General features: G+C 41.0%; 1 protein-coding gene across 1 annotated transcript in view; it reads left to right on the top strand.

Moving 5' to 3' along the window:
- The first annotated feature begins 657 nt into the window (after positions 1–657).
- itprid1 (ITPR interacting domain containing 1) overlaps positions 658–14,759 on the top strand; it is a 69,813-nt gene continuing 55,711 nt past the window's right edge. Inside the window, exons 1-5 of the mRNA XM_072378301.1 lie at positions 658–994; positions 1,408–1,547; positions 1,662–1,953; positions 2,100–2,391; positions 3,473–3,675. Coding sequence (XP_072234402.1) covers positions 658–994; positions 1,408–1,547; positions 1,662–1,953; positions 2,100–2,391; positions 3,473–3,675 — 1,264 coding nt within the window. The remainder of the gene's footprint in view (positions 995–1,407; positions 1,548–1,661; positions 1,954–2,099; positions 2,392–3,472; positions 3,676–14,759) is intronic.

Raw genomic sequence — 14,759 nt, 5'->3', positions numbered from 1 at the left:
GTCTCTCTCATAGGCCTCCACAAGGGTGATATCGACGTCACCCCTCTGAAGTCTCTTGTTGTCACTTCTTTCTTTGTGCAATATATGTGGCCTAATTCACTGTGTTGGGCTCTTCCTTTCAAGCTTTTGTTCTGCTTACAATACTCTCCAGATTGCAGCTAAAAAAACAGTTATTCAATTCCAACATCCAGTCAAGGTTGAGAAAACCAACAATTTGCTCACTGTCTCTTCATAAGAATGCTTGTTTTGCACCCTCATGGATATCAACCAGCTCTGCAAGGTTAAGTATTTGCCATGGTACATCAATCCTTGGGTTAAAATCAAATGTATACTTGAAATGTTATAGCTACCTGTGGGTGTATATTTCTCAATAACACAATAATAATTTAAATCAATATTTTACTACTTGTTTTTGCAGTTTTGAACAAACTTGTATACTTTGACTGTTCAATTTAAGTTAAAGATTCAAACTGTTACCTGTTACAAAAATATTAATCTAGCTGTTTTTCAATCAGAGCAGCTCAGACCCTTGACTCTTTCGAAAATTAGATGATGCATCTCAAGGGACTATCCTTGAAATAAACAAATATTCAAAAAAAATATTTAAAAGCATACTTTAAACCACTTTTTCTCGATTGGGATCTGGGACACTATGTCATGGTCCACCTGATGCCCTCATACAGGCAGAAACTAAAGCTCTGTAAACGTGTACTGTGGAGATCTAAGCAGTGGACCAGCGAGGCCGGAGAGGACCTACTGGCATGTCTGGACTGCACTGTCTGGGAAATGCTCAGGTCCACCATCAACAGCCTGGATGAGTACACAGAGGCTGTGACGTCATACATCCACTTCTGTGAGATCAGCTGTATCCCATCACACACCAGGGTGAGTTACAACAATGACAAACCCTGGTTCACAGCCAAACTCAGAAAGTTACGGTTGGAAAAGGAGAGAGCGTTCAGGAGTGGGGACAGGGACAAGTTCAAAGAGTCAAGTACAAGTTTAGCAAAGCGATAAGAAATGCTAAACAACAGTACTCTGAGAAGCTACAAAACCAGTTCTCAGCTAACGACTCTGCTTCTATCTGGAGCGGGCTCATACAGATAATGAACAATAGACCTACAGCCCCCCACTCCACAAACGATCTGCGACTGGCCAACCAGCTGAATGAGTTCTACTGTCACAATGGAGTATACCTGACACCATGACACCTCTCACCAGCCACAGCCCAGTAACTTCACCCACCCCACCTCAGCAGGAGCTTCAGGGTCTCCTCCACTCACTCCCCCCTCCATAGTGGTACCTCTCTCCATCGTTAGAGGGATGTTAACAAGTTGGTTAGGAAGCAGAATCCACAAGGCAGTCTCCCCGTCCACCTTGAAGCACTGTGGTGATCATGGTCTCCAGTGTTCACAGACATTTTCAACAGCTCACTGGAGACTTGCCACGTGCCAGCTTGCTTCAAGGCCTCCACCATTATCCCCATCCCTAAAAAAACAAGGCTCACAGGACTGAACGACTACAGACCTGTCGTCTTGACCTCTGTGGTCATGAAGTCCTTTGAACAACTTGTCCTGTCACACCTCAAATCCATCACAGATCCACTCTGCCATCCTTGACTCCGCAGGAACCTATGCCAAGATCCTGTTTGTGGACTTCAGCTCTGCCTTCAACAACATCATTCAACAACTCTTATTCAGAACAAGCTCTCCCAGCTGACCGTGCCTGACTCCTCCCGCAAGTGGATCACAGACTTCCTGTCTGGCAGGAAGCAACATGTGAAACTGTGGAAATATGTCTCTGGCATGAAGACCATCAGCACCGGTTCCCCTCAAGACTGGATTCTTTTTCCTCTGCTCTTCTCCCTGTACACTAACAGCTGTACCTCCTGTCACCTGTTCGTCAAGCTCCTGAAGTTAACGGTTGAAAAAACCCTCATCGGACTCATCTCTGGTGGGAGCGAGTCTGCCTACAGGTGGGAGACTGATCATCTGGAGACCTGGTGCAGGGAGAGCAACCTACTGCTCAACATTGTCAAGACAGTGGAGATGGTTGTGGATTTTAGGAAGAGCTCAACCCCACCCTGTGTGAATCCCCAGTGAACATTGTGGAGTCCTTCCGCTTCCTGGGCTCCATCATCACTGAGGACCTGAAGTGGGAGCTGAACATCAGCTCCATGATCAAAAAAGCCCAGCAGAGGATGTACTTCCTGAGGCAGTTGAAGAAATTCAACCTGCCAAAGGTGATGATGGTGCACTTCTACTCTGCCATCATCGAGTCCATCCTCACCTCCTTCATCACCGTGCTACCACGGCCAGGGAAAAAGCCAGACTGCAGCGTATCATTCACTCTGCTAAAGCCTAGTTTATGCTTCTGTGTCATGTCAACAACGTAGGATATGACGCCATCATTGAGCATTCGAAGTTCCAAACCTTTTGAAACTGGGGACGTATATCCCGCACCCAGAATGGCTACTTCCTGGATAACTTTTCGGTTGCCTAGCAAATGGTAGTAAACTTGGAAGGGGTGTATGCATGTCCCATCCCCTATACTATGTGCAGAGCATAGTTCACCATATGTGAAAGCAGCTGCTAGGAATCAAGTGACAACCAGGGCTATTTTCCCATAGAATTAAATTGGTTTTCTTTTTGAAATTCCATATCTTGACAGCTGCTGGCCCTTCAGTTTAATTCAGCTTTATTATATTAGTTTTTAAGAAAAAAATGACATGCTTTTCCTTTAAAAATAACTTACATTGGCAGCAGTGTAAACATTGTAACTTGATAAAACACAGAAGCTATGAACCATATACTGTGTCTTGTAGCTTGAAGTGAAGATGGTCAGATTCAGCTCGCAGAGGATGGAACAGTTTCCATTCAGCAACTTCAGAACCCCCTAGACCACTCAGGTTAGATACTGCCAAAAGAAAAAAAACACACACACACAAATCAGTTCCCCTATCTTTGTCGGAATTCACCATTGACATAATATATTCCTTAACCCCTTACCATAACCGTTACAGACTTAAAAATCCCTTTAAACATGTGCAACCCACTATTTGGTTCTAGCAAAACAACATGGGGTCTATCTTAAGTTTGGTGAGTGCGTTCATTTTGGACCTCATGAATATAGAAAAAAAGTACACGCACACATAGACACACAAACCTTGAACTTAAGGTTTAAATACAACTGAAATGCCTAACCTTAACCTAACTCTAACATAAATTCCATCCCTGGCCCTAACAACAACCAGAAATCCAGAAATTACCTTTTGCCTTACTCGGAACAAGGTTTCGTCCCCATTAGGTATACTGGACCCAGCAAAGTCAATAATTATACAAAAAAGGTCTTGTGAGGTAACTAAAATAAGAACACACACACTTAATTTTAGATGGAGATATTCATTTAGTACATGGTTTCAACTTATAGTAAGCTCCTCACAGTGTTCTTTTGCCTCTTCTTCTTTCTGTAGTGTGATGGATAGACTCAACCTGTGGAATGATGACCCTGAAGAGATCCTCCTGGATCTTGGCTTTGGCTGTGATGAACCAGACCTCTTTGGGCACATTCCAGCTCGATTTCTCAATCATCAGTCTCAAGCGAGAGGAATGACCCTCCAAGTGATTCTGGAGGCCCAAAAGGACCGTCTGAATTTGGAAAACCCAGATCTCAGCAGTAAGTCAAAATTTTAGCTCTATGACCAGTGGTATGGATCTATGAAAACATAATTTCTAACAAATGAGAGGTTCAATTGTTAATTATATAATATTATCCTCTTATTGTGCACTTTGACATTGTCCAGTAATATTACTCAGTGTTGCAATTTGGCTGAGTTGAGTTTATAGCTATAAATTAAAGTAATCCCACAATATCAATAAGTAATTTTGTTTTTGGAGCCATGTTTGTGCTAAAGGGTGCTGATCAGACAGAAATTGCTGACAATGTAACGGCACTAATATAACTGAATATCAGTCAAGTTCTTCCACAACAATATTCAGTAATTATATTTTTATGGAGCTGTGTTTGTGCAATAGGAACTGATCAAACACAAATAACTGACAATGTAACAACATTAAAATATCAAACTATTCTAAATATCCCTGTTCAGTGAATAATTAAGATTATTTAATCTAAGAGTGCTCCGATTTAGATTTTTGGGGCTGGTGACATAACTAATTGCTGGAAGCAGGATTGACTGATACAGACCACCTATCACATGTTGTATTTGAAGCTTTTGATTTATTATGTAAAAGTATTTGATCAGTACCTCTCGTGATGGCAACCGGAAGTCCTGCTGGTGGACACTAGTGGTGAGGGAAGCTGTCAAGGTCAAAAAGGAGGCTATTCTGCTTGATTGTCCTCTGGGTCATCTGAAGCAGCTGACAGGTACAGAGTGGCTAAAATGGTTCTGGCATACTACTCTGTGACTCAGAAAGTGAAAGCAGGGCCTGTCCCAGGTCCCTCCTAGTAGTTCTCATCAGATCTCTGACTGCAGCATTTTGGATCAACTGAAGGCTTTTCAGAAACGTTTTGGGACAGCTGAGTAATAAAGAATTGCTGTAATCCAATCTTGAAGTAACTAGTTGTTCTGCATCATACCGAGATAGGATGTTCCTAATGTTGGTAATATTACACAGGTTAAAGAAGGGAATCCTACAAACCTGTTGTAAATGTGAGTTAAAGGACAGATTCTGGTTTAAAAAAAAAAAAAAAAAACTCCGAAGGTCCTCACTGTTGTACTAGAAGCCAAATAAATGCCATATAGATAACTTATATGGCTAGACAGTTTTAATCCTGAAGCGCTGAAGACAACAACTTCAGTTTCGTCTGAAGTTAGAAGTGGTTCAGAATTAAGAATTTAGAAGAGTCATCCAGCTCTTTATGTCTTTGAGACATGCTGGTAGTTTCACCTACTGATTGGTTTCATCTGGTTTCATAGATATGTATAGCTGAGTATAATCAGCATAGCAAGGAGAATTGGAACTGGCCTTTTTTTGGATAAATACGACTTAAACCAGCCTAATGAACTTCCTTTAATCCCAATAACATATTCATTGTTTCTTTGTGATCCAGTGATTGGTCATATCAAATGCAGCACTGAGATCTAACAGGACATTAACAAATAGGTCAGCACAGACATCTGTCTGAAAGGCATGGCCCATAGAAAGCCAAAAATCAATTTCTGAGGATTTTGGGCCGCCCAGGAATAGGTTAAAAACTCCCTATGGTTAGTAAAGTACAATACAGTGAATATAATCACTGTATAAAGTAAACAAAGTAAAAAAGTGAAAGCAAAGAAGGAAATACAAAATGGTTATACAAATACAAAAGAGTGAGTATAAGTGTGATGGTGCATGTATAAGTGGGTGTGAACGTGTGTAAGTGTGAAGTAGAACATTTGATCAACATTGTCAAAAGAAGCTGAAGAGTCATCTGATACCAAGGTAGATGAAGAAGTCGTTGAAGTATTGGAAACAGAGTCCTCCTCTCTTGTAGAATAAACAGAAGTCTGCCTAACAGGATTCTGCTCAAAAGTCATGTTAGCTTACTGAATGAACTGAGCGAAGAAAACATCTTGATCAGTGAAAACAACAACCCAACACTACTATAATCAAAACAACTATACATGTAGGAGGGCCTAAAATATCTACAAGCCAAGCAACAGTAGGATTATTGCCCAAGAAATTCATCAAAGACTAAAAAATCCTGGACAAGACAGTCACGTGTGGCATTGTTAGTCATAACTATCCCCTTCTTAATGTTTCCAGATTCCTAATGACCCTATTAAAATTCCCCTCTGATTCTGATGGAAGATAAATACAACAACCATCACCTAAAATGATACAAATGCCTCCTTGAGCAGCAGTAGTCACATCAATAGCCATATGGTTCTCAATGGCAAATTGACAAATCAGTGCTACTTCATCACATAAGGATTGAAAACCCCTTGCTGTAGCATTAGCTACCTGAACAACATCATATCTAGTCAAAGCAATGACCACGATAAACATATTAGAGGTCTGAATTCCAAAATAGACATTATATGTAGACTAAATCAAAATGTGAAAAAATCTTATCATCATCATCGAAAGCACAATATTTCTTGACTAAGGTGCCATGATTTTTATTCTACAGGTGTATGTAGTACAACCTTCATCCGGAAATCGTCTGTGCCATCCAGTATCCGCCTGATCGTGAAGACGTTCTACATATTCCAAAAGACTAAAAAAAATTAATTCAAGGCACAGATCCCACAAAGACCAATGAACCAAAAATACAATTGTGTCCACACCTTATTACCACAATACCAATACAAATCCTGTATCTCAGAGAAGCCCAGCTCCACAATACGCATGTTGGCTCCCAGTGGTTCTAAAATCTTGCAGCAATCCGAAGGATGTAGAAATTCCATGTCCACAGTGATATTATGTTTTTGATCCAGCACACATAAATACAAAACAGCAGTAGAGTTGACTGTAGCAGCTACTGGGCAAAGTGGATAAATCTACTGTTTTTTGCTCAATATGTTTATCATAGAAAAAAGGACATTCTGTCAAAGGTGGGACATTAACAATAGTTACATGTGTGTTCATATAATTTACAGCCAATCGGATTGGTCCTACTAACATAGATGGCTATAGGTAACATCAAAGCATTGTCTTCACCCCAAATACAGGATGTATTTGAATGCCAAACTGATAAATTACTAAATATAATGAAGGAGGATCAGACATACCCTCTAACGGCATGGCCATGTAAGGAAATAATGTCGAAGCTGGTCTTGCAAGTTAGGACGAGTATAACATAAGTGCTGGGTAAGTCTCCTCACTTTGCTCTTGAGCAACGTTTAATACTACATATTAGTCATAATATACTGTGGGCACAAATATTAGGCAAGTGAGTATGTTGAGCATATCATCATTTTCATGCATATTTTCAAACTCCAAGCTGTATAAACTTGAATGCTTAATGGATTTAACCATAGCAGATGATGTGTATCTGTGTAATCAGGGATGGTGTGGCCTAAGGAGGTCAACACCATAATTATTAGGCAGCTTGATTTCCACAGGCAAAATGGGCCAAAAAAAAAGATTTAACTGAGTCTAAAAAGTAAAAAATTACAAAAGGTCTCTAAGAGGTATGCAGTATTATTTAAACTGCTAAGATATTGGGGTGTGATCACTGAACCATCAAACATTTTGGTGCAAACAGTCAACAGGGTCACAAGAAACATATTGAGAGAAAAAAGACGCAAATTAACTGCTAAGGATTTGAGCAGAATCAAGTGTGAAGCTACGAGGAATCCAATTTCTTCCAGTGTTGTCATATTCCATAAGTGCAACCTACCTGGAGTACCCAAAAGTACAAGATGTTCAGTGCTCAGAGACAAGGCCAAGGTAAGGAAGGCTGAAACCCAACCACCACTGAACAAGACACATAAGCTGAAGCATCAAGATTGTGCCAAGATATATCTGAAGACAGATTTGTCAAAGGTTTTATGGACTGATGAAATGATGTGACTCTTGACGGACCAGATAAATGGGCCTATGGCTGGATCAGTAACGGACACAGAGCTCCACTTCGAGTCAGATGCCAGCAAGATGGAGGTGGGGTATTGGTATGGGCTGGTATTATTAAAGATGAGCTGCTTGGTCAACTCCCAAACCTATTACCAGTTTTTAGAAGACACTGCATATTTAAAAAAGACAATGATTTTTATATAGGTCAATGCTCCATCACACGTATCACATCTGAGACACATGAACAATTAACACACCCATGTGTCTGCAATTACACAAGTAAATGGTAAATGGACTTGTACTTGTATAGCGCTTTTCTAGTCTAACTGACCACTCAAAGCGCTTCACTACATGAAGTGGATATAGAAGCATTAGCAAAGTGGTGCAATACCATTAAAAACAATGGCTGCTTTAGTGGTATTGGAAGACACTGCAAATGGTGCAATTCAAAGAGAGTGTGTGTTCAGAGACAGAGAGGATTTGCTGGTGCACGATGGCAACTGGCTCATCAGCCGTTTAGAGGGCAATCCTCCTGGAACTGTGTGCAGAGCTGCAGCCGGCATTGGAGCCAGGCACATCACCAGACACATGTTTACAGGGCACATGCCCGTGTAAACATGCCTTGAGCCCCTGTAAAAATTCCAATATACATCCTTCAGACTATACTATGACTGATGTGCCAAGGAAGAATAACATAGGCACGATTTTCCCAATTTCAACCACGTAATCTACTTTAGCCAATGCTGCATAGGTCTACCAAAGAGTGAAGTGAAGAGGTTGTATTTACAGGCAATGGGTGCGTCTGTCCATGTTCAGTGAATGGACCGTGTGTGACGCATAGCGTGCAAAATCAGAGTTGGTATGCACGATACTGCGGCCCGCACGTCATATTTATCAGCAGCTAGTAGCCCATACATTTTGCCAATCGAAGCGTAGTAGGCTATATGAACCACTACAAAGTGATGAGAATTAAGTGAAGGGAGATAAGAGATTTGTTTTCTCTGCTTTCTCTGTTGTGTCAGTTGTGTCGACGTCCATGCCTACCTTATAGGCCACTGTAATTTCTTACGCCAAATACTCAACGTTTGCTCAATGGCCAGACCGCCGGCAGCAAGGAATCTGGAACCGGATACCGTCTGACTGGCGGTCAGATGTCCAGCAAAGAGGGAGCTGGAGCTGGTCTAGTGTGCGGCCAGACAACCAGCGACAAGGAAGCAAAATTAAATTTACTTACTTAGTGTAGACTCATCAACATCTAAAAATACCCCTAAATCAGTATAAACATGCTCCTGGTCATTCTCTTTGTATATCAAGGGTGCAGGCAAATAATTAGGTACTATATGTTCTAATGCAGAAGAACCATTATCCTGTGGCATAAGTTGTCCTGTCCTGTGAATCCTATAAGGAGAACACATACTTATCCAATTAATTGGACGATAAGTGTACAAAAGGTAACTACAAGACCAGAGGATATAATCAAAAACTGGAATGGACAGATAAGTTAGAATGCTAGTAACAACTAGACAACACTGATCAAATCATACCTCTCTGCCATAAGTCCTCTCATCACTAAAATAATAAATCTCTCCTTGTTCCATCTGCTCTCAATGCAGCTCTCGTGTCTTACACCATAACTGCAGTTCTACTCACCAGTAACACCTGGGTCAGCAGCCCGTATCTCGGATCGCCTTTGGTTGGCTTCAGACTCCTCACTAGAATGCAGTCACCCAGTTGGAACTGGGTTCATTACTTGGGGTCGGCAGTGCATCTCTCACCTGTCGAGAGAACTCAGCCACAAAAGAAAACACATTTTAATATATTGCTGTTATTTTTCCTGCAACTGTGTCAAATCGACAACAGGTTTAGAGAGCACAGCTATAGACGTGCCATTAGTACCTCATGTGGTGACAAACCAGTAGTCTTATTAGGCATAGCTTTTATTGACATCAGAGCAAAAGGTAATGCCTCAACCCAATTTTTTTTATTTCAATTGATGAATCTTTGATAACGTGTCCTTAATTATTTGATTAGTTTGTTCCACTTGTCCAGAACTTTATGGAGCCCCCGTGTCAGGAAATGTTCCTACTCATGTCACTTCCTCTGGATTCAGACTTACGTCACTGAGGTGGCAGGCTCAGAGTATTTACAGCTCACCTGACTCAGGCTTTGCTGAAATTAGTGGATGTTTCCTTTTTGGATGGATGGATCCAGGAGGTCCTCTCAGCAATTTTCATGGTAGTTGGGGCAGTGAGAAGAACTTGAAATGGATCTTCCTACCTTGGGCTGGACCAGGTCTTCTTTTTGATGACTTTGATGAAGATCCGGTCTTCGGGATCCACCGTAGATGTGGGCTGCTCGAGTTCCTGTGTTGAAATTGACTTAGCAGATTGAGCACTTGTGTTAGTTAACATTTTTGTAATGTAGTCAGCCAGAGTTTCTTTCGGCTGCTTTATGACTCCTGGTGAGCGGTCTCAGTTGTGGAATGACATAAGCCCTTCCATACATCATCTTAAATGTCGTAAGACCTGTGCTTGTTGGTACTATGTGCATATTTAGCTGTACTAGTGGTAGACAATAGATCCATTTTTTTGTCCTTTCCTTGCTTTTCTCAATTTGGATTTAATGGTTTCATTGAATCTTTCTACCTGTTGATTGTGGTTAATATGTACAGTGATTTTTAGTTCTATTTTTAGGTTCTTAGCCATCAGACTGATAAAACTGTTTATGAAGTATGTTCCATTGTCAGTGTAAATTCTTTCTGGGATGCCAAATGGTATTATTTATTTAACCAAGGCTTTGGCTACTGTCAGTGCATCTGAGTGTGCACAAAGGAATTCAATTCATCCATCCATCCATCCATCTTCTATACCGTCAATCTGTTAATCGGGTAGCGGGTGGGCTGGAGCCTATCCCAGCAGTCGGAATTCAATTCAATTCAATTCAGTTTAATTTATAAAGTGCCAAATTATAATAAAAGTCATCTCAAGGCGCTTCAATAACACTGTCCAATTCAAGCCAATTGGAGTTCAATTTATTGTTATCATAATCCAGTCAGGTCAAAAATTAGTCCAATTCATACATACAGATGCATTCAAAAACAATTTCCTAGCCAAGAAAGCCAACAGATTACACCGACACCTCTCTTCAGTCCAATCTACCGTTCTGAGCATGCATGAGGTGACTTTGGAGAGAAATGATTCCCTTTTAACAGCATGAAACCTCTGGTACAACCAGACTCAGGAAGGGTGGCCATCCGCCTCGACCAGCTGGAGTTTGAGAAGACAGAAAAGAGGGGATAACAAACACCATAACACCATTCAAAAGATACCTGTTGAGGCAGAGAAACACAAGTTAATGACAACAATAATGCCAAATGTACATCATGTCATATGAGAAATTAAACGAGGGAAAAAAGAGAGCAAAGTGAAGAAAGGTGTGACATAAGAGGCCCCCCCAACTGTCTAGGCCTATAGCAGCTTAATTATGGGATGTTTCAGGATCACCTGAGCCAACTCTAACTGTCAACTTTGATCAAAAAGGAAAGTTTTAAGCTTAATCTTAAAGTTAGAGATGGTGTCTGCTTCCTGGACATTTACTGGCAACTTGTTCCATAAGAGAGGGGCCTGATAACTGAAGGCTCTGCCTCCCATTCTACTTTTAGAAACTCTGTGAACCACAAGTAAACCTGCAGTTTGGAAGCAAAGTGGTCTGATTTGAAAAGATCTAATAGTGAGATCTTTAAGATATGATGGAACTCGGTCATTAAGAGCTTTATATGTGAGGAGAAGAATCTTAAATTCTATTCTGAATTTAACAGGGAACCAATGAAGAGAAGCTAAAACTGGAGAAATATGATGTCACGAAGGGAACTCATGGAGAGAACTCGGACGCAGACTACAGGTGTCAGCTGACAAACTTTTATTCTTCAACCAAAACAGGGATATCCCAGGGAACAAAAAAGCACCTCAAAAGAGGGATGATCCTAAAAGGCTCTAACTATACTAAAGGAGCTATGGAAATACAAAATGGCAAAAGGCCAACCAAAAATCTCAAATCAGATCAAATAGTATATGGCAAATCAATCAATCACCTTTTCAGCTGCCGCCACAGATCTGATACATCTTGAGAGACCTGCAGCCACGGGGTCCAGTTTTTAAGAAAAATCAGATAAGCGCAGCTTATTTCCATGGTCCTGTAACATAACAGAAATCATAAATCCATCTTTTTCATCTACCGTTTGAGTGAAAGGTCTGGTAGGGTCAGGCAGGCCCAAAGTTGGAGTGTTTTGTAAGGCAAGTTTTAGTTCAGTGAAAGATTGTTCTGCTTCAGGAGTCCATTTGATGTCATGTTTTGCTTGCAGGCCTTTGCCATGAATGAGGGAGGCGAGCAGAGCTTCAAGAATGGCATAGTTAGAAATGAAGTGCCTGGGGAGAGAACAAGAGATTCCAGACTTTGTCTGAGAGTCTCATTGTAAATGATGGGACTTTCGCAGTATCCTTGGCATGGACGTGTGAATGTGTAGCCTCGCCCATTGAAGTTGAATGCAAACCAGAATTGGCTGTCTGGGTGGATTGGAACACTGAAGAAGGCGTTTGAAAGGTCCACCACTGAAAATAATTTTACATTGTTTGGAACCTGAGACAAGAATAGTGTAAGGGTTTGGAACATGTGGGGCAGTGGGTTGGACTGCTGCATTAACTGCTTGCAGATCCTGAACAAAACGCCATTCTGTTGGTTGGTCTTTATCTCTGATCTTCTTGACAGAAAACAAAGGTGTGCGTACTGGCGAATCATTACATGGAACAATTATTCCTGTTGTCTTAAGAGACTCAAAGACTGGTGTTATGCCATTGATGGCTTCTTGTTTAAGTGGATACTGAGCCTTGCAAGGTCTAAAGTCTGATTTTGGAGTGATGATAACAGGTTCACAATCTTTGATGAGGCCTACATTATATTTACCGACAGCCCACAGTGTCTTTGGAATTTCTTGTAGGGCTGCGATATGTGTGGATTGATATTCGGACAAGCAAGAAAAAGTTTTGGAAGTACTTCTGGGTACCAGCTGGATTGTTCTTTGTGCGTGCATAACAAATGTCAACCTTTTTGAGTAGCACTGCAGTGTAGGTGAAAAAATGACAGATCGATCAGATGTTTCTTGCCAATCGGCTGTGCACTTACATGACTCCACGAATTGGCCCAAATCTTCCCAATTATCTGATGTGTGTTTTGCGAGAGGGATGTGTGGGACTGAATAGTCCATGGTGTACATGTTACATTGAGCTGGTGTGAGAGGCCCCCACAGAGGCAACAGACATCTCTTGGAGTTTACCGTTGGCTGTTTTTGTTGCGGCCAGGTCCTCTTTCTTTATCTTCATCATGTTTTTGTTCATGATCTTGGACTGTGTCATATATGGTTATTGCTGCCATGTGCATCTCTTTCTGTGTTTTCTCTTCTTTTTCCCTTTTATTTGAGAGCATTTGGTCATGAGCATGTATGGCATGTCTGCAAAGCTCAGACAGGCGTGCATCATTCCAACCAATGCAGGATTTTTTTTTAGAGCTGAGGCAATGTTTGGTTTTAATCCACTTAAAAAATCAATTGCAGAGATGAATTTCCCACACATCTGGAGTGTTTCTTAACTCATCAGGTAGTTGAAGGCCACTGTGGATGTTGAATACCTCTGTCAGGCGGGTGAGATATTCATCAGGGTTTTCACCATCCTTTTGTTTACAGGCGGTGATTTTCTCCATGTTAACTTTTACAGGGAAGGCTTGAGTTAATGCACTGCAGAGATGGCAGACAGCATCTCTGTACTGGGCATTAGACTCATCTTCTCAGGTGATGTGTTTTCAGAGGATGTCAGCATTTGATGGAAATTTTCCAGCTATCTTTTGCCAGTCTGTGGGTTTCATCTTGGTGATCAGTTGTCTCTTTAGTTCATTCATGGTGGGTTTAAATTCTTGGCAGAATGTGAGGAATTGTTCAGCATACATTTTACCTGATGTTGTGGGGTTGGGTAAATGCTGAGCAGCTGCTGTGATGTCCTCAGAGGTCCAGGGACAAAAAACTAAAGTTGCACATTGTGGTCAGATACTTCAACCATGGGCATGTTGAAGGTTGTATCTTTATTGGGATGGTGTAGTGTATGTGCAATTGGAGAAGACGGACTGTTTGTTGAGTCTTGTGGTGGAACAGACACTTCAGGATGAGCTGCTTGTAGTTGTTGCATTATGGAGTTTTCGCCACTTCTTTCACTGGCATATGGTGGTGGAACTGAAGAATGAAGAGGTGGGTTACCATCAAGGTCTGGATCTAGCTTCAAAGCCGCCAACTGTGGATATAAAGAAGAAACATACAAGTCTGGTATCCTTTGTGTGGTTGAAAGTTGATTCTCATTAGTTGTAATTTTTCTGCATGAGTTGTTTTTGCATCAGTTTCTTATTTCGTCTCTCTGCTTTTGCTTTCCACATCTCTAAACATTCTTTTTGACCTTCCATGATTTCTAATTTCTTAACAGAAATTTATTTTTTTCTTCTGATTTCTTGTTATTTTTTCTTCAGTTTTTCTTCTAGTTTTTCTATATTTTTTAAACTAAGAGATCCCCCTATTGGGAATCTGAGTCCATTTGTCCATACATTTAAATATTGTAAGTTTTTATCCCCAAATCTCTTTTTCATAATTTCGCTTCTACGGAAAATCTACTCCCCATTCTGAAGGAAGAGGATGTACGGAGACACTTTGTTAAGTAACAATTGACAAAAAACTAAACCACTTCAATAAGCTACAAATGGCAAAAAGTGACATTTCTATAAGCTACAAATGGCAAATACTGGCCAACTGTGAAGACTAGAAACCATGAGAACTACATTCGAGTAGCTGCTCATAACGTATCGAACATAAAAATTTGCATACTGTTTGTAGCGTATAGCTCGATTCTAACTTGCAGCTGTATGTTTACGCTGCCAGAACAAAGAGCGACTTCCTGTGTTTTGAATCGTCGTCTTGGCGCGAGAATTGTTTGCGTGGAGAACTAAAAATTTAATCAAGGAGTGTTTATAATCATCACCAGAGTGTAGAAGGAAGGTAGGTAGATAACTTACGAAAAGTAGAGTGGTGGATATCGACCGACGGCCTGTACAGGTCCGGTAGCGATATCCGAGCGATACTTTTTGTAACTGGGTGTAAAATGGAGGGGGATAGATGGAGGGGGATAGATGCGTGAAGAGGAGTTTGAGATT

The sequence above is a fragment of the Leuresthes tenuis genome, unplaced genomic scaffold (assembly GCF_036924035.1).
Source record: "Leuresthes tenuis unplaced genomic scaffold, fLeuTen1.0.hap1 SCAF_24, whole genome shotgun sequence".
Classification (NCBI taxonomy): Eukaryota; Metazoa; Chordata; class Actinopteri; order Atheriniformes; family Atherinopsidae; genus Leuresthes; species Leuresthes tenuis.
Note: the sequence above shows the minus strand (reverse complement) of the source record. Positions and strands in the feature narration are given on the sequence as shown.